The sequence below is a fragment of the Takifugu flavidus genome, chromosome 6, assembly GCF_003711565.1.
Source record: "Takifugu flavidus isolate HTHZ2018 chromosome 6, ASM371156v2, whole genome shotgun sequence".
Lineage (NCBI taxonomy): Eukaryota > Metazoa > Chordata > Actinopteri > Tetraodontiformes > Tetraodontidae > Takifugu > Takifugu flavidus.
In genome coordinates, this window is record NC_079525.1 from 1,985,826 (window position 1) to 2,005,977 (window position 20,152).

Below are 20,152 nucleotides of genomic sequence, written 5' to 3' on the forward strand. Positions count from 1 at the left end.
GCTAAAATATCTGTATAACGCTTGCAGATCCTGAAGTCTCTGATTCCTGGTGCTAACACCCTCGAATTTGTCCAGCAACAGACACGTAACACTGGATCATCTCAATAAATAAATGGGCAAGGATAATGTTTTTGTCTTATCTTTTAATTGGGTTCCCTTTATCTACTTATCTGCTAGTATATTGTTGCGGGCTCTTTGTTCGCTGGGCTTCATGGACATAATTTCAGAGTCTCCAATTTCATAAAGTAATTATAAAGTCACAAAGCTGATAATGATAATAGAAGCCAGTCTTTAAGCAAAATGACTGAGGTTTTTGTCAATCAGGTGCCAGTTAGATGACTTGTCCAGAGTACCTAATTTTTTATATGTCAATGAAGTTTTGAAATAGAGAACAGAAACTCACGTATCTTTAAATCTCTGTCGGTCAATCATGTCCTGACAAACATTGTCAGTTAGACATGGTTAGGAAAGAGAGGCCGTGGAAGTAACCTGCAAGTAGGGGTGAAATATATATATCCATGATAAGAGGATGGTTGTGGAGAGGACCTGATGGGTCAATTTGAAAAGGCACTTCTCCACTACACAGTATGGGCTCTCCTTTGAGCAGTAACTTTACTACTCCGCCAAGAAAAAAAAATGAAATAGCTGCAAAATCACAGATTCAATTGCAAAAAAGGAATACATGTGGCTAGGAAATAGTGCACAATAATATCCACAAAGTAAACTACACTGTCTGCCGGAGCACCTTTTCTGCAGCCTTTAGCAGGCCGTTTGACAGGAAACAGCAAGAGTCTGGGGGTGGACTTTCTGTTTGCACTTTTCTAATTGCAATGAATGCACTCTTATAGAAATGTCGTGACAGTTGGTTTCTAACTGGACCCAGGAGCGAAGATCAAACTACTGGCAGTTGAAAAAAAAGCTTTATTCCGCATTAGGTCAAAGAAGCAGGAAGCCGGGAGGTGGCCTTTACTGCTAGAGAACTCTGAATTGGGCCCACTGTGAGTGAGTATATAAGTATATATATAATATATAAGGCAAAATGGAAGGTTACTGGTTTGTGTCAACCATGCATGGTGCCAGCCAGTGTGTCTTTCACCATCCCAAACAGATGATGCTAACCATGGACATGACATCTAGCTTGTTTTTGTCTCTTCAGCATTGCTTTGTCTCTGGGAAGAATGGAAAACAGGATATGGCCACTGAGAGCTCAGAAGCTACTACAGGACACTAAAGGTGAGTCAAGGTCATTTCTGTCATACAATTTGGGATTTAGGGAGAAGTAGTCATTTTCCTTCATGCATTAATAAATGCACAAACCCCACATTTTATGCTGCAAGGGCTCAATTGCTTAAACCAAACCAAACTATTACTACAATCATATCTAATGAAGGAAACAACATAACTCTGACTCTCTATGCCCTCATCTACCGATACCTGTGACTCCATTTTGCTGTTTTTAGTGAGAAAATCTGTAATATTTACCAGCACTTACACTTCAACTCACTGCCCTCTCCCCTCCTGAAACTCTTCCATACAATCAGTCCTTTTCCAGTTTTCATCTCCAGGATGCCTGTGAAATCTCAGACCTTATCCAGAACTCCCCACGAAGGATCCCCTCCCCACAATCCTGCCTCTTGTCTCTGCTTCTCCCCTTCTGCTATCACCCACTCATCACTTTCTTTTGGAATTGTTCCATCACCATTCAAATTTGCAACTCCCATACTGAAAAACCTGGCTCATATCTCAACGGCTACATTAACCTCTGCCAAATCTCTAACTTACCTTCCATCTCCAAAACTCTTGCAAAAAATGTCATTCACATTAAACCCATAATAGCCTTTATGAACATTTCCAGTCTAGTTTCTGTTCCCACCACAGTAGAGAAACTGCCCTCATAAACCTGCCCAACGATCTCCTCATTGCAGTTGATTTGGGACTTTCCATTTTCTTCCTTACTGGAGAATTTCACTCTATCTCCCATGCCTTCTGTAGACTTTTAACCACTAGCATTACTGTCAGGTTCCACTCTGATCTCTCGGTTTGCCCTCATCTCATACAGCTAAAAACATTCCAACTCCTCCCCAGTCATGACAGGTGTGCCCCAGGGCTCTGTCCTAGGGCCCTTCTTTTATTCACCTACCTTTATTCCCCTTGGCAACATTTTTCATAAATTCAATGTCCATTTCCACCGCTTCATGGATAACATAGAGCTCTGTCTTTCCAGTAAACCTAAAAACCTAAGAAACAAAATTGAAGTCCCCTCATTGGCACCCAATCTACTCTCTCCATAATCAACAGTTTCTTCCTCACCATTGGCGGCTCTCCAGTTCCCCCCTCCGTTAAGGTCAAGAGCTTGGGTGTCATCCTTGATAACACACTGTTGATTCAATATTAGATTAATAACATCACCTGCCATGTCCCAATTTTATGCAATCCAGTCAGTTTTATTCAAAGATAATCAAATCCTCTAACTGGAATATTTTTTGGATCAGGACAAAAGCAATTTAACAGTGATTCACTTTTGATTTTATCCACAAATCCAAATAAAATGATTAAATTAAACTTACAATTTGTTGGATTTAGCTTTCTATAATCTCCAACAGATAATTCTTTTCTAAATTGTGCATATGGCATTATTTATATCATATATACTAATGATGCATGAGGTAAACTTTCCATCATAGATAAAGTAAGCACTTAAGTTTTTAAGAAACCCCCCCCAAAGACCTTCCAGTTGCAATTTACATGGCTGCAATTTACGAACACTATTTACAAAGTTAAATTGGAACTTGTTGTTTATGGTTGATCATCAGCTTATTGTCTTTTTTCTTGAGGCCATAATTGACTGAGCAAATAGAAAACAGATGAGAACTTAAGTCATAATGTTGCTTTAATCATTTTCTTAACTGTCGAATTTCTAACTCTTGATAGCTTTTTATGCGGAAGTCTTTTTCCAGGGGGAGAGATGCAGTTTCATCAGGACTTGTAATTGAATGATTTTCTTCCCATTTAATTTCCATCATTACGTCCTCAGGCTGTTAACCCAAAGGAACCTGTGGCAACATCAGTGTCGCAAACACTCTGATCGCCCTTCACATGACCTTCTCTAGCGTTGGATTTGACCTTAAGCCACGAAGTCCTAAAGCAACATGTACTGTACATCCTGGTGTGGTGATCCGGTGTAACTAAGTAATCATAAGTAACTTCTCTAATAAGGTGATATCGCCTGTAAATAAAACTGAGGGATGGAGCTTTTTTCTACAAGCTTGTTTTCAATACCAAAGGGACATTTAAACTCATTTAACAGCTATTAAGCTTTAATATCCTGTTATTTATTATACAAAACCTGATCTGGCCATATTTCTTGATGAAATTGCATTTTTTTAGACACTAAAAACTGTTGTGTTTGCTTATTGAAAAATTAAAAATTGTGCTTTGCAAATTTGCTTAGAACTTTGAGATTTTTTTTCACCTAGCACAATAATGACAATATGTGTGTTTAAATCATCTAAAATCATTATCTTAATTCTATACTTAGTTTGGCTGGTACAGATTTTCCCTGCCCTCATTCATACATGGTGTGAATGAAAGAGGTTTCTAAGATCACATAGATATTGTGCAAATTGTAAATTGTAAAAATGTGTCTTGAAAATATTGAAATTACACCACAGCTGGTGTGTTTTACACTGTTGAGTGTGTCTGTGTTACAAGTGCAAAAGGTCTACAAACATGAACCTTTCTATGATTTCCAATACTGGTCAAAGGTTCATCGATTCCTTTAGTGAGCTCCCCACACTTTAAAACATTGACGTTGGAATAATTACAATCATTAATGGGAGGCAGCAGATTCCAAGGTAAAGTTTTACATCTCAGAATCAATCTTTTTTTATCTTAAAGAAGCACACAAACGACATGTGGATTTGCCAGTTTAGAAGTGCATTTTCCTCCCCAGAGTTCTAATACATGGTGAATTATTAAGTCAGTGAATCTTCTTTATGTCACAACAAATAAAATAAAAATGTTTAAATGCGTGGGAAGTCGTAGTAAGCACTCTAACACGCAAATTACAGTTGCACTCATTAGAAATATCAGTTAATTACTTTTGGGGGACAAAACTGAACCTAAACAGACTGTAGAAACATAAAAAGTGATTTTCACAACACCAAACAGCCCAGATATTCTGAATAAAAACAATATTATTTTATTTGGGATTTCATAAGTATTGTTATTTACATGGCATAATCTGTGCTTTTTATTATCAAGAATAAAACCAAATGGGGAAAATGAAACCTTAACCCAGGATTGAATTGTTCTTTTCTGCCGGTTGATATATTAAACATTCAGTAAAACCAGAGAGAGCGGGGGGCAGAAAACACAGGAAACTAAATACTGTAGATAGTCAGGTAGGTTGATAAATACATTGATTTTTCCAGAGACATTTGCAGATGGTCCACTGAGGGTAGTATGAATGTTCAGACAGTTATGTGCTTTTACCAACAGCAGCAAAAGGCACCTGTGTATTATTTTTTCCCCGCAATAAAAGAGTATATGTTAGGGCCTGAATCCAGTCCACACGCATACAATCCAATCCACCCAAAATTTAAATTGAGGGAATATAGGGAATAGTTCCTGATATTGGACAGGCCTGGCTTGACCTTATCAAATGAAATAACTATAAATAAGGTGTAGAGACATCATAAATATACAGTATGTCATTTGATTACTATGATGAAGTCACAGATGGAACTTTTTTCTTTTTTTAAATAAAGCATTTTGAAATGTAATTGCTGAAAAAAATAAAAGATCCTATAGAGTTGACAAGGTCAGACAAGAAGAGACAAAGAGGAGATACTTGACAAGAAGTATGCTGTGGGAACAAGACCAAAATGAGTCTTGTCTAAATGATGCCTCGGGAGGTTTGACCTCACACCATTCATTGGTCATACTGGTATACACTAGCACCTACCTGAGCCTTTATCTGATTGGAAGCTTCTTTCCTCTACCTCCTTTTATTATATTTCTATCCCGTCTCTATGGAAACAAACAATACCAGATAGAATAACTCCCAAGAGGTAAAACCATAGAAAAAAACAAAAACAGAATGTTAAATGACACACATAAAGGGTTCAGTGAATTGCAAAGATGTAGCACAATTATTTGCATTAATTCTTCTAAAAAAGTGTGACTTGAAATCATATTCATTGTAAAGGATAGATTCATGTGAAAGGTACACACGTTAACATCGTGGGAGGAGGGGGAAGGCCTTTCTGGTATAGATTGGTCCATTAGCTAGCCTTAATTTCCCACAAGACTAAAGTGTTTTCTCTTCTCAGACCAAGGTCCACGTGGCCCGTTAGCCAGCCATTAGCTATTACAACCCCAATGCCTTAGTTTCTGTCTCTTCTGACAGGTTTGTCGTCCATCGCCGTGTGTTTATCCTTACACAAACAAGGATGCGTTTTCCAGAACATGTTGACGATACAGTGAGCACACTTCCCACGATTACTTGAATTAGGATACTACTGCAATCAGGAACACCTGTAATCCGTGAGTTTTATAAATCATCATGTCTTCGGCTTTGACAACATCATTATCAGACCTTCAGGGTGACACTGTTCATGAGTGGTGCTACAGTAGCGTCGTGCCCACAGGTTGGCTTTTTGTGTCCATTATGTCACCCATCGCCGCATCTATCTTTAAGCATTTGGTCTTCAAGCTGGCAATAGCTTCTCTTCTAGTCCATGTTGAGTCACTGGCAAATACTGGAGCATCACACTGAGCTGTGGTCCACATTGATTTAGCCTATTAGCAAGACTTACCCTTCTGCCAAGGTGTAATCAATATTTCTCACACAAATTTCTTACCGTGCTATCACCGTCCACCTGGATGTGGTGTCTAAGCCGGCATTAGCTTCTCACCAAACCATTATCCATGTTGATTCAGTGTTTTGGCTAGCATTAGCTTCAAACTGTGTTAGTCCATATGTCTCGGAGGCGGGTCAACCTTCCCGCTTTCAGCTCCAGAGGCAAAAGTTACTAGTTGTTTGGCAGGTTGAACCTTTCTCAGCAGGAGACAGATAGAGCTTGCCATTAGCACAGGCACAAAGCTCATACACAGTCTGTTTAGTGTAGGTGGTCCCTGCAGGTGCTCCCTCCAGGGGGTCCACAGCACTGCCCAGTGGAATGTTTCCCAGCCTGATGGCGTTGGCATCGAGAAAAATCTGTGGTAACAACACAGATGATAAAAACAATGAAATGGAGCAAGAAAGGCAACTAAATCACAGCTAATTTGGTGCATCAAAAACCCAAAGGGAACGGTAGGAGAGAAAGTTCTGCTTTGAAAAAAAATAAAAAGGATTGGGGTTAGGTGAAGAGACAGAGACGGCACTTTGCTGCAGGCGAGTAACACATTAAGCAGCTGACTGGTTGTCATCAAGGAAGATCTACAGAGAGAAAAAGGGATTTCTATTTAGAAAGGGAGTCTTTGATGAGGAGGGAGAGTGGGCGCGAACAAGGCAGGGGGCAAGAGAGGTGGAGAGGGAAGCAAGGGTGGGAGAAGGGTGAGAAGGAAGACAGAAAGAAGAGAAAATGTAACGGGAGAAAGAAATGTACTCATATCCACAATGCAGAACATTGTTTTTCAGAAGGAAATCTTTTGACTGACTGAGGAAGAAGAAAAACCCCAAGAGCAAGAAAAAAAAAGGTTTCAACTTAGATTGCTTTGCATTTTTGTTATTATTTGTTTGGTTTTTTTGTTCTCCTTGTTGCTATCCCTTACCTCTCATGTTTGGACTGGAATTTTTCAGTCTTAGTTTCTATTGTCTTCTCTAGTCCGTTTATTCTTCGGCGTTCAGTGTTTGTTCGGAAAAGCTCGGCTGTCTTGTTTCGCTCTTTCACCCACGTCCTAAGTCAGCCTAATGCTGCTCAAAAGCGAGCACTGGTTATTCCCACCAGCAGTGTGATGGCAGGGGGTCCACCTCCAGATTAAAGCTTCTGCTAGAACCGGTTTGACTGTGTTAAAGTCAAACCGACAGCTGCTTCTGCAGCATGTAGTGTTGGGTCCATTTACACATAGAAAATCAAAATGTGTGGTGGCAAATCAGTCTGTAGGGGACTGGGCTGAGAGAGTTCTTGGTTCAGGCCCTGGTGCGGACAAAATTTGGGAGAGGTTCTGGTAGCAGGGAGAGGTGCCAGGACAAATTCAGTTCACTGCTGAGGTACCTGAACATGGTATTGAACTGGGCTTCAGCACTCTCCTGTGCTCACCCTTACCCCCCTATAAGATCTGTGTGTACAGGTTAGGTCATGTGTTCAGAAATAGGGTGAGGTCATCATTGACCAGTGTGCTGTTATTTGATGGCTTCCAAACCTTTCCATACCAACCCCCCCCCCGCAAAACAGCTTTAGTCTCTAACCAGGGACCCAAAAAGCCACAGACAATCCATCAAAATATGTAAAGAAAGGCATATTTATAGTCAAAGTCATATTAGTATTGATTATATTTTAGAATAATCTTTCAAAACCAGTTTACATTTTGTTGGCTCTGCATTTCTCTGTTATTATCCCTCCAATTTTCTGAGGAGCCCATCACACCCCTTAAGGGGCTACATACCCCGCTTTAAAATTTTCTGCCATATGGTGAGAATAAGTGCAATGTTAACCCAAATAATCCAAATATCTATTTAGTGTTCCCTGGAACTTGGAGGGTTTAAACAAAATAATAAAAAGCAGTTTCCTTTTGAAAACATGATCACGTCCTTCCCTATGCACAGGCCAAAGTAAAATACCACAATAGACCACTAAATGTCAAGGTGTGCTTGTAACAGGTCCCTGGTGCGCACCTGTCATCTTCCCTTCAGCTGCCCACTAAAACCTGCCAGCATTCAGCTACAGCCTCTCAGAGGAAAGGACTCAGTTGTGTTTGGCAACATCCCAAACCAATCTAATTCCAGCAGCTGGTTTGTCACATCAGCCTAAAATAAACGCCGAGTGTGGTGAAGGCACGGGAGCGTGAGGAGAGTTAGCAGCGCGATGTGCAGAAATGCAGGGAGAAAAAAAAGAGACTCCTCCATGACGCATGCAACATCCTAGCAACAAAGCTTGAGAGGGAGACAGTTAGGTTGGAAAGGGGTGAGAGATGAGGTGGAGGATAGAGATGAGAAGAGAGACAAAGGAGAGGCAGAGACAGAGATTACGGTATTCGAAAGAGGGGGGGGTGATTATCAGTTCAAGATGGGGGGATTACAAGCAGGGATGGGGTGAGGAAGAGATCGATTAAAAGGAGCTGAGAGGCGAGGGAAAAGTGGACGAAGAGAGGCAGAGAGGGATAGGCGAGACACGGCAGGGAATAGAAACAGTAGAGGGGAGGTGACGGACTGATGGACTGACACGCAGGGACAGGGAGTGGAAACAGGAAAGGCAGTGCAAGTCATTTGTTGGAGCTTAAGGTCGGATTAGCGTTGACATTCATCCTAAATGAAAGTGTCTGTAGGTATTAGGGCGGCCTGTTGTGGTCCGGCATTATGTAAGGGTCAGTATGAACGTTGGCAGGCACGTGTCTGTAAAAAGTTCTCTACAACAAGGCAAGAGGCTGCTCCTTCACGAATAGGTGGACGTTAATACATTTTGTGACAGATGTGTCTGACGGATACAGAAAAATGAATGGGCCCTTAATGGCATTACATGGCGTATCCTCAATGCTGCTAGCTGAAGCGAATTGCCTGAAACATCGGGTAAAAGCAAGGAGCAAATGTTACAGACCTCTGTGTCGCTTCTTTTGTCTCTAACTGGGTCATGTGTCATTTTTATTGAGCAAATATTATAATAAACAAGTTCTTGACATATGCCTCCCTACACTGATTACAATTAGCTTGGACAGGCAGGACAAGTTGCTAATTAAAATAAAGTGAAGGACTGCAGCAAAAAAACACCCCCCAAAAAACTGAACTCTGATGGTGGAATATGAACTGCATTGAAAGGTTGAGCACAGCAACGAAGTCTGTGGCATTTAATACAGACAGGCAGGCCTTGCAGCTCTCACTGCAGGGAGGGGGTTGCCCTCAGGCATACTGGTAGGCGAAGCTACCGCATCTTAATGGCCTCTCTGGAGATGAAAAAAAAAACCCAGAATGATCTCGTGTGTTTTTGCCATATCATTAGCAGCAGCACACAAAACATTCTTTCCTCTGTATGATGTCTATTCTTCTGGATTGATTACCTTTATTTGTAATTTACTAGCCTTATAAATGAGAAATGACAAGATTTCTTAACAAGTTCCAGTCTGGAACACTTATTTGTACATAATATCACTACCAACAGTCGCAGCTACTGACTTATATCATTTACTGGGGTAAACATTGTGGCGTCTGTGTGTCTTCCAATGCCTCCTTCCAGGGCTCACATGGTCTCTGGTGTCAAGGAGATGGGAAACATGTGGGAAGCGGCAATTATGGCGGGTCAAAACATTTTTCATGGATGATTTCCTTTGGCACAGCTGGAGAACTGGGTGAAAAAGTGAGTGGGAGGCGAATCATCTGATAGTAAGGAGGGGGAGAAAGCAGCAGAGAAGGTTTGAGCATTTCCCAGGATGGAGGAAGGAGGCAGGTGTGGGGAGAACGCAGAGGAGATAAGAGGGTTAGGGTGTCTTTTTCGGAGATCAAGAGTAAGAACAGGTGTCTGTGGGATGTGTTGAGAAGTGGTATAGGGGGGAGGGTGTAGGAAGATCAGGCAGGTGAGGGAGTCGGGGAAGACAAGAGGAGAGGAGAGAGGAGTATTAACGATGAAGGAACACATAAAAAATGAAGGAGAAGGGCTTTTTGTTGCCTGTATAACCAGTCATCCAAACAACAATTATAAAATGTTTAGCTATCATTTTTTGTAATCACGGGGCCACTCGGTTGGACGCTTGCTATCTTTTCATTAAAAATTAGGTTATGATTTATAGCACACAGGAAGCATGTCAGCTAGTGCACCAAAGACGACAGGATCCTTTGGTTGCTGTCCCCAGGTAGCAGAGACACAAATAGAATCTAAACTGCTGAAGAAAAGAGCTCTGCACTGAAAAGTGATGGATAGTGATGAAAACAGAGATATATCAGGGCCCCCTGTGTTGCAACTCCAAATGCTTCCAAACTGGCTCAGGAGTAAACCTGCCTAGTTAAAAACAGAGTCTATGTCAATGGGGCCGTCATGCTGATGGTGTCCCTGCCTCCCAGTGTATAAAAATCGGTGTGGGAAAGAGCTCTGCAACAACCTAACCCTAACCTTGCATTTTGAGCAGCCCATCAGAGTGAAAGTGAAAAAGAAGAAAGCAGCGTAACCTTCATCCAATCAAATATTGTGAAGTGCTGACAAGGAACCTTCGACTCTTTCCATCCTAAAAATAAAAGTTTTGCTGGTATAGGATTATGATGTCATTATTTTTCTAGGGAAATAAAGTGAAGCGTGAAGACTTCTTCTTGCGACTGTTTTCTCGCCACCATTTCCCGTGCTCACGCCTTTGACTGGGAAGTCTGGGGTGCAGCAGAGCGACCGGATGGAGGGGAGAGAGTTTGCAAATTTCAGGAGGTTGAATCCCACGCTTGAAAGCGCACAAAGTTCTGCAGATACAAACGTGCAACAGTTCACCTTCCATCATCACCTAGCTTCACCTTAACCCCCCCCCCCCCCCCCCACACACACACACACACACACACACACACACACTCGAACACACACAAAACCAGCAAGAGTGTGAGGTTGTGAAGCAATCTGAGTGCATTACACAGACCATTAGGCATGTTGAATGGACAGACGCTGGAATGGGAGCTGACAATAGACTAAATGACAGGCTGGAGAGAAAGCGATTGTGTGGTAACCCAGATGTGGGAGGGACATAAAGCCATATCAGGCTGCTCTACTGTACCACACACACACACACACACACACACACACACACACACACACACACACACACACACACACACACACACAGATGCTGCATTTGGTAAATCAATAATGGTAACACAACTAAACCTGCAGCAGACCATAATAGAGACACACTGTGTGATAGACAGCACAAATAAGACCGAGGGGAGGGGCAACAAATCCCACACACAGACAGCCAAAATTACATCAGACGTGTAGAATCACACACACACACACCTACGCGTATGCACAAAGTGAGTCCTCCGAGGTTTTTGAAATACACAATAATGACCTTTCTGAGATTTAAGTCAACAATTCTTTGAAGGCAGGTGCGAAATAAGCACAGCACAACAACAGTGTAACGGGGAGAGGAGGCGGGAATGATAAAATATGTGAGGGTGGGAGGAGGTGAACGTTGTTGTTGTGTTGTTGTTGGAACGCTACAAATCAGAGTTTTCAATGGCTTTTACATTGCATTTTGTATTTTGAAAGTTTTCCCCTATTTTCCGCATTGTGAACCATTTCCTGTTCTGTTTCCTGCAGGTAGAACATCTCACACGCAGAAAAGTCTAAGTCCCAGTTTCAGTAGGAGAACCCCTCTGGGCTACACAGTCCCAGTAAACCCCAACATTTTGTCAACAAACAGTAAGGCTTCACTGAAACTTTCAAAAAGTTATTGTTATCAACCTGATTTCACCTCAAAGAGACCAATGGTTCGGGGAAAAAAAAGAATGTTTACGCTTGTGCACAGCATGGCTGGATGGATGCACACATCTCGTGCTTTCCACGTTTTTATACAGCAGGTCGGTGAGAAAGTCATATGAATGGAGCGCTGACTCACAAGGAGGACGGTATCTCTCCCTTTCCCCACGGGGGCCCTCGGTTCCCCACCGCCTGAGCTGTGTAATTTCAGTCTGTACCCTGGTACAATATGTGCAGCTGCAGTGCTGCGTTAGTGCAGATTTCCTTTTGGCCAAAATGATGTGAACTTTTCAAGACTTTTGACGCTTGCAGAGGCTGAATAACAAACAAAAAAAAAGCAGATTCAACCTTTAAGTTTGTGGTCCTCAGCTTGCCAGCTGTTGCTGTTTTTTGTTGGTCATTTTGGTAAGCACTCACCAAAATAGAGTGCTGCTCATTTCGGTTGATTAGTGTTGTCCTGTACTTCCTTGTCTGATATCGTCCACCTGTGTTTCTTTATCTCCCCATCCCCTTGTAACAAAAGCCATCCTCTGTTTACCTTTGGTTCCAGTTCTTGTCCTTGGCATGATCGTTTTAACATTTGCATCCATTTAGCCACCTTGTTGAGGACCGTTTTAGCGCTCGTTCCGGAGGTCTTTGATTTGAATTTTCATTACTGTTGCCTGATTAAACTAATTCTTGTGTCTTTGTCTTTGTGAGGAGATTCTCCCCAAGTTAGATTTGCATAATCAGAATGTTATTGCTCAGTTGCTCTGGTTGGGTTCTGAACATTTCTCTTTTTTCTTTGTTAAAAGATCTGAACCTGTAGGAGACGCTACACAGCTTAGTCGTGGGTGACTAATGTATGAATCTATCGTCTTTATCCAGTTCTATTGTTCTTACAGTCATGATCTCTTTTGATTCTATAGATAAAGCAAAATAATTGCTCAGAGTTTGACGGTATAGAAGCATCAACAAACAACAATGATGCTGTAACTTTGTCATCTACAATGTCTTAACGGTGCTGAAGACTAAAGCCATATAATGTTGGTTTCAACGTTGAGGGGTGGGGTTGGGGGACTGAGTTTGTCCCAGATGGGTCCATCCCTGGACAAAGGATTACAGGTTGCTTTTTTAGGGTTTGGCACCTTGCTTAAGGGTACCCCGGAAGTGCTTTGAAGGTGTCTTCACGCCTCTCCTCTTACAGTATCAGAACAGCTTTCCAACTTTGGTCTACCGCTGGGGTTTGAACCAACAGCCCTCATCCTCCCAGCCCTAGAGACTGAGCTACCAACGCCCCCACATCTGGTCTCGTTAACATTAACAACGGACTTCATCACAGAAGATCGGCATTTTCTGAAAGGGCCTCTGCGGCAACTATTTTCAGTAAAAACGAACATTGAGTTTTTTCTTTTTCATATTAATTGGTGCTCAAATATCACCCAGGCACTGGAACTTTCTGCTCGACCGCAAATGTAGCCTTTTTGACATGGCAACTGAATTAATGAAGGGAGCACTTCATTATTAACCCAATGACAAGACTCTGCTTAAAGTTAAATCCAAAGTTAAACAGAAATAAGTGTTAACTTTGGTTACTTTTCCTTACACTTCTCTGAATTCTCAAAAAAAAGTTGCAATTTATGGAGCCGTTTGCTGTGTTGTCTTGTCTAGCTTGACCAAGGTCAAGTAGAAGCAACCTCTTCAAAAAACAAATGGGGGATGAAGCTTGAACATAGACGTCTGGGGACATAAAACACAACCTGGATAATGAGATGATATGAGTTAGATACTGACAATAAGTCAGCGCCAGTGTAAATGTTTATGTTCACGCAGAGGCAGGAACGTTAATGAAAATGGGACAAACGCATAAAGTTGTCGGACAAGTGAATCCAGGTGGCATCCAGAAATCCTGAGAGGATCTGTCAGCTCTCGTTGGCTTTGATTGTAATGGAAGCCGGCACTGACCTACCTCTAACCCATTTGGCCCTAATTCCGGCACTGCTTTCTAAACTTTTTAAACTTTAATGGCCCCCTTCTTAAGTGCCAGATGCTGACAACATCGATTTGACTTTAAGCCTCGCCATCCCGCGTGCCTTTATTTTCTCCCGCGGAATCGACATAAACGTCTATTTTCTGCCATCCTCCACCACCTCCCACTCGTCCGATACTCCTTCTATCTTCCCTTCATCCCACTCTGCTCTGTTCATTTGGTGGTGTCAGCACTTGGGAAAAGCTTGGATGAGAGTGGATAAAAAGGAATGCTATTTGGATAAGCCCACCTTTTCAGGGAAGGTTTCCCAGCTAGGCTGACACCTCTGTCACGAGTGTGACAGAGGTGTTTTTTTGTTGCATCACATGGGAGAGCAGGAACATGGGACAACCCTAGTCCATCGGCAGGAGGTTTTTAACATTAAAAATTTAGCAAGTCATCTACTACACCAAAGAATGTCCACAATTTATCGCCACGGGCTTGCTGGCAGCAGCTTTTTGTTTTCAAAAAGGATTATAAAATAGTCCAAGCAAGGGCTCGTGTGATATTGCTATGCGTGTTGACTGTTGGGATTTTTGAGGATGATTTTTTAAAGGACATCACCACCCACATACTGCTGAAGGACATACAACTTTTTTTGGATGTAAGAATGTCAGTAGAGGTGGGTATCCACAACAGAATTTCATTCGTTCCACTTTAATTCATTTCCTGTGCACTGAGACACCTCCACAGTCTACTTCTGCCACCTAATGCTCAGACAAGCTCCTAAAAATGAACTCCTGACTACTAGAGCGGTATGACTGAGCCACAAGAAGTAGAAAATGTGTTTATTTTAAGTAATTATTTAGAAGCAATTCTTGTTGTTACTGAAATTAAGTAAATGTCAGTGTTCACTGCACTGAACAATTCTATTTAAATACACATCGAAAACATATGTTTTCAATTATTTTAAGCCCTTTTGACAACACTTTACTTAGTCTAAATCACCAATGTGTGCAAAAACCTGAACTATCGCGCTACAGTTTGCATGGATTTCTGTGTTTTAATGTTTTTCATTAATATCAGAACAGTTGGTGTTGTGCCGTATCATGTGGATAACAAGCAAATCGGTGTCTTTAAGCTCGAGGATAACAAATGCCCTCGTTAAATAGACCTTTTAAAAGCGGATCCTCTGAAAAGAAGACTGCTGGCCATTACATCTTTAGGAATGGTTACTGTTAGTGTTCATGCGAAACACAATACAATCACATGCGGGTGCGTGTATGGCAGGTTTTCATTGATCTCACGTCACCGCCCTCCTGCTCACTTCTGTTGTGATGCCCGGTTATACGCATGGGTCTAATGGTTGCTCACCAAGGTCAGATACGAACGTGAGGGATCTGCCCAATAAAAAGAGGCCTTCCCCACCAGCATCAAGACACTGTCGAGTCGTGATTGGTGGGCAAGAATTGAAATATTAATATACACAGTAAAAGTATAGCAAAATTCAATGAACTGACTTGATTTCCTCCAAAATATCGTTTTTCTTTTCTTCTCTTATAAATAGACAAAACAATGAGGATGACAAGGCTGAGCCCACACTTCATGTTACACAATAATTCGAAGTATTGTTCAGCATTAATAGAGAGCCTTATATTAGGAGAGATCTGACGGAAGAGGCGTAAAAATGATAATCCCCCTCCATTTCCCTGGATGTGACAGCCACTGTACTGTGATGAACAACCGTAGCTTGGAAAGTTAATTAGACAGGCTGGGTTACTTAGAGATGAAGGGCTGAGAGACTCGGAAAGAGAGGAGGGCAGGAGATTGAGAGAAAACTCGAGAAAGAGAAGACTTTAACACAAAAAGCCAATACAATAGGGAATAATGAGAAGGAGGAGGCTGAGAACTGTGGAGACTGACGATCAGTCGGCGGGAAAAAAGTTATGGGAACAAGAGAACAATAGATGATCCAGAATTGTGCCTTTATCCTGTCTTCGCTGACACACCTCCCATCAGTGGCTTCGGAACTTGCAGGCTTGGCAAAATCACCTGCAAGAGATAGATGCTAGAAACCCTAGCTGGGTAACCAGCACGCTAGTTTTGCAACATAGCTCTCGTTTTATCTACATTTCCTTAAAAATCTCGGTGTTATGAAGGTGGCAGTGTGAAAAGAGTTCGAGACTATCATGGGAGAGGTTTGACCTTTGACTGAGGAAGGAATGGCAATGAACGGAAACTGCTGAATTAAAACAGCATGCCCCTGCTGTGTGTGCAGGACTCTGAAGATTGTTACGTAACTGCAAAGACTTCCACTGTGTCACTGACATTCATCCACTATGCCACGGCTGTCCTGGGAGTTCGTTGACCTCTGCCAGGCTAATTTGTCTCAGAACGCCATGAAAACAGGAGAGGGAGGATGAGATGAGGACAAGCACGCGGGAGAGGAAATTAATTTTATTGGTTGTTTCTTATGAACTTCTATTATCTATGTGAATGTGCGTGTGAGTGACGTTGGTAAGTATTGTCCAAAACTTTGCTTCTGCGTGTGCGTGTTTGCGTTTGCGACTGACAATGAGAGTGCGAAAAATGGGAGTGGGGCCATTCTTCTGTTAATTACTGAGTTAATGACATATTATGCTCCAGTGGACATGCAACATGACACACACATACACACGCGCACACATACACACACCATAATGGCTAAGTCTGCTTCGGTGCTCACACCATGTGGCAGACAGCTATGGAAAGAGCTTGACAGTGGCAGGCTAACAATGCCACGCATACACATAAACACACACGCGGCACGGCAGCAAATGACAAGGAACCTCATCAAACTGGCTTTAATGAAGTCACTTCTCCAAAAGAGAAGAGGGAAAGAAAGGGGGGATGAGAAGAGGAGGAGAAAAGGAGGACAAGGTCGCATGGATTGATGATGCTCATTAGCCTAATAAGGTACTTTAATGAAGCACGCCCAACACTGAAGAGTCCCGCAGTTGAAAGACGCATACAAACACGCCGGCTGTGTGACTTTGTGTTGCCCCTTTGAAAGGAAAGCTATTTTTGTCAGGTCTTTTATGCATTTTTCTCCTCACATATCAAAACACACACTTGGAAAGCCTACAACACACTCACCTCTCCTTCTGAGGACTGTAAGAGGAGGTCTTTCCTGCAGTACGCCGTAAAGTCTCCCACTCCAGCATTGACCTCCACACCCCTGGGTGCCTCCAGGGTCAGTGTCCGAGTAGGGGATTCCAGCCTGAAGCAAACAGAGACACATGTATTTTATTGTGTAGAAAAAGGGGGAAGTACACACCAGCAAGGAGGGGGGGGATTGTAGAATTGTTGAAAAAAAACCCCAACATGGTCTGATGCTTTTGTTATGACTCGACAATTAGAATAGGATCAATAAAGTCTGAAACAATTTCAGCCCCCCAGCCAGTCTTTATAAGGCAGCAGATTCATTTAGCATGGCTAAAACAAGGGGGGAGGGGCTGGAAATCAACTTTTGCTCTGCGGAGCATAATTCCCTGAAGTTCCACAATGTGACGTGCATTATATAGCGGGCACGCTGCCTTCTGAAGAGTGTTCTCAAGAGTGAATTAGTGAGGGCTTTTTCCCCTTTAGGACACTGGATCCATCCTGCTAGTTTTAGATGACGCATTTGTAGCAGCTTTTATGCGAAGACCGCCGCAGTTTGTGCGATGATCAAAGCTCTGAGAAACGAAACACTAAAATTACCCGCAGCCTTCTAAAAGCGCCATGGTGTCGTGAGCATGTTGAACTCATGTTACGTTTGTTCCTGCTCTGTGACACGATAGGAGTTTTGCTGGAACTCTTGTCACAGATAAATTATTGAACCAAATGAGCCAACAGTGTAAACTTCAGATGAAACATTTTGGGAAGGGGTGCCAGATGCTTCATTGCGTGGCTCTCAATTGTTCAGAGGTTGTGTTCTCTGACCGCGGCTCGCTTCATCTCTTCTGAACATGTAAGAGATGGTTCCACTGCTGGTTTGTGGGTATCTTCATGGGTTTTTTGCAGACAGGAATAAATAACACCAATCTCATAGATGTCAGAATTACACATTTTAAATTAGAAGAGAACACATTCCCTCCTCGGCGGACACATTTTCAGCAAGATGTTGCTCAGCGGCCCTTTAGAGGGCTGGATGTAAGAGCCCTACAGGGAGGCTGCTGGAATAAACCGGTTGAGGTAAATGCTGATTAAACTTGTATCCAGTCTGTGGACCTAAAAACCCAAAACAAAACCGGACAGACTCATTTTCCTCAGACTGGGTCAGTCACAATGAGTTGCCATTGTTTACCGCAGGGCTGCAGTTGGAAGCATAAAAGCTGAAGCTCCTGTGAGAGCACTTCCCCCATGCTTGGTTGCACCAAGAATGGAAGAGATACTTCTCAAGGCATCCAGACTGCTCCGACAATATTGACTGGTTGTTTTATCCTATCGTGGACTTTCCTTTCAAACAGAGTAGTTCGATTAGGAATTTCCCTCCACTTCCCGTCACGCGTTGCTATTTTTATTTTAATGCAAATGAGCGACTCAAAGTAAATGTGCTGTGTTTGGAGGAATGGAGGACCCGTCCGCTTTCACAATGCCCTTTTATCTTTAATCTCCAATCAATATGAGTATTTGTCTCTATATTTCATTAATGTTTTAAAAATGCTGGCAGCCTGAAAATGCATCGCGGGTAAAAGTTCCTAAATCAATTAGAAGTTAAGCTTTAAATGTGATTAGGACACGGCACTTTATTTGAACCCTAACCCTTAACACTAACCCCTAACCATAAACCTAAGCTAACCCTCACTCTGACTCTAGACTAACCCATAACTCCCCAACCCTAGCAAAACTCTAAACCTTAAGATGAACCCTGATCTAACCTAACCCTAAATCTAACACATATGCTCGCTCACCATCCACATGCTCTATTGACTCATTATTGAGCTATCTGGGGGTGTAAGTCCAGCTACATTCGGACTTCTCTGAGCAGATTTTATTTGAGCTACGACGACCATGTGGATTTTATGTCATTGAACTAACACAAGAGTTTGGTTTTCTCGTGTGTCTGTACTATGTGTTGATGGGGGATTTTCTGTGTCCAGCCCACTGTAAAACCCCGACCGTGGAAACTGTTTCTATTGTCAGCTTTTCCAGACCCACTGTTTATCACGGCCGACGGTGTATTTATTTTTTACGGGAAGTTAAAGGTAGCGAAGGCGGTGAGAAGTGAAGAGGTTCATTAAAGGTGAGGGCAGGTTTTCTGCGGTGTAGTGGTGGGCATCCAGCTACTTCACCTGGGTCCGTGTATATATCGATCTCTCAACTGGTACAGGCCGAAGACGGAGAAAAAGGGAGAGACAGGCAGTCAAAAGAGACAGACAACGACAGTGAGAGACAAAACACTGCTTTAAAGGAATGGGAAGAGAATAACTTATCAATCCTTCTCCGGGAGCTTTTGTTTGCTTGCTGCAGAGCGCCAGAATCGCTTGCAGCTGCAGTCTGCAACGGTGTTGTCAGATCTTTGGCTGACTTGACAGTTGAGGCAATTACAGTGATGCTGCTGCAGGCTTAAAACAGCTGTGATGGGCAGACACAAACATGTATACTGACGATCCATCACGCCACGGTTCTGGACCGTGCACACGCTGAGCCATCACCTCTGTTTTACCTCCCTCCGCATACACAAAACATTTATTTTCGCCTCGTTTAAAAATGGGCAATCATTACAGAAGCAGCAGACTCAGGAGAACATCCGTGGAAGGCTGATTAGCTTGAGTACAAATGTCCAATGAAAAAGATCATTGATGTCAGATTCTTTAATTCCATGGTCCTAATATGCACAATCAAAACTGCAGCTCTGTACCTTTCTGCAGATACTAACGGAAAAAAACAGGATTTTTTTTTTTTTTTTAAATAAAATTGTCATTGACTACCAGCTGAAAAACTGCTTGAGGTTTCACAGCACTTTCAAGTTGATTAGATTTTGTTAAAGCTGTCTGGAAGCCAATGTTAATGCAACACTAATGCATTTTATTGCTCTCCTCGTGATGGCAAAGTATTATATTCAATTTACCAACGTTTTTTGCTTGTGCATTACTCTGTTACTGATGTGCCGTGGGCGACTGTCGACATTAGTGTGGATATCATTTCTGACGTGTCTGTGGGATAATGGTCAAATCCGATCATTAGTACAGCTTTAGCAAAAGTGTCTGTACCTAAAGAAGCTCAAATTTGGACATATATTGAACTAAAATATAAAAACTTATTAAAGAGAGGAGTACAAGTGTTCAACAAATAATGATTCAATTGGTTAGCTCTTCACCCATGGCTAGATTTTATAATTAAGATGTATTTCGCACACAACAATCTTGGGCTGGTATTAGGGCCTACCCTAGTTACTATTGCAAGTTACAAATAATGTAAACATCTCTGTTCATCAAGGATTGATGGATTGGTGTTGTAATACCAACTGTAGTGAGTTTGTTTCAAGCTTTTACAAACACGGAGTAAATGTTGGGGACCCATGTGAATACTGGGAATATATGCACACGCCGCACAGGAAAGTTCCTCATTCCAA

At 42.2% G+C, this 20,152-nt stretch overlaps 1 protein-coding gene across 2 annotated transcripts in view; it reads right to left on the minus strand.

Annotated features, from left to right (window-relative positions):
- Positions 1-4,178: 4,178 nt before the first annotated feature.
- Positions 4,179-20,152, minus strand: part of LOC130527826 (zeta-sarcoglycan) — a 175,566-nt gene continuing 159,592 nt past the window's right edge. For both annotated transcript variants that reach the window (XM_057036603.1, XM_057036604.1), the window contains exons 7-8: positions 16,690-16,813; positions 4,179-6,220 (exon numbers count right to left, since the gene is read on the minus strand). In XM_057036603.1, the coding sequence (XP_056892583.1) occupies positions 6,014-6,220; positions 16,690-16,813 (331 nt within the window). In that variant the 3' untranslated portion in view covers positions 4,179-6,013. The remainder of the gene's footprint in view (positions 6,221-16,689; positions 16,814-20,152) is intronic.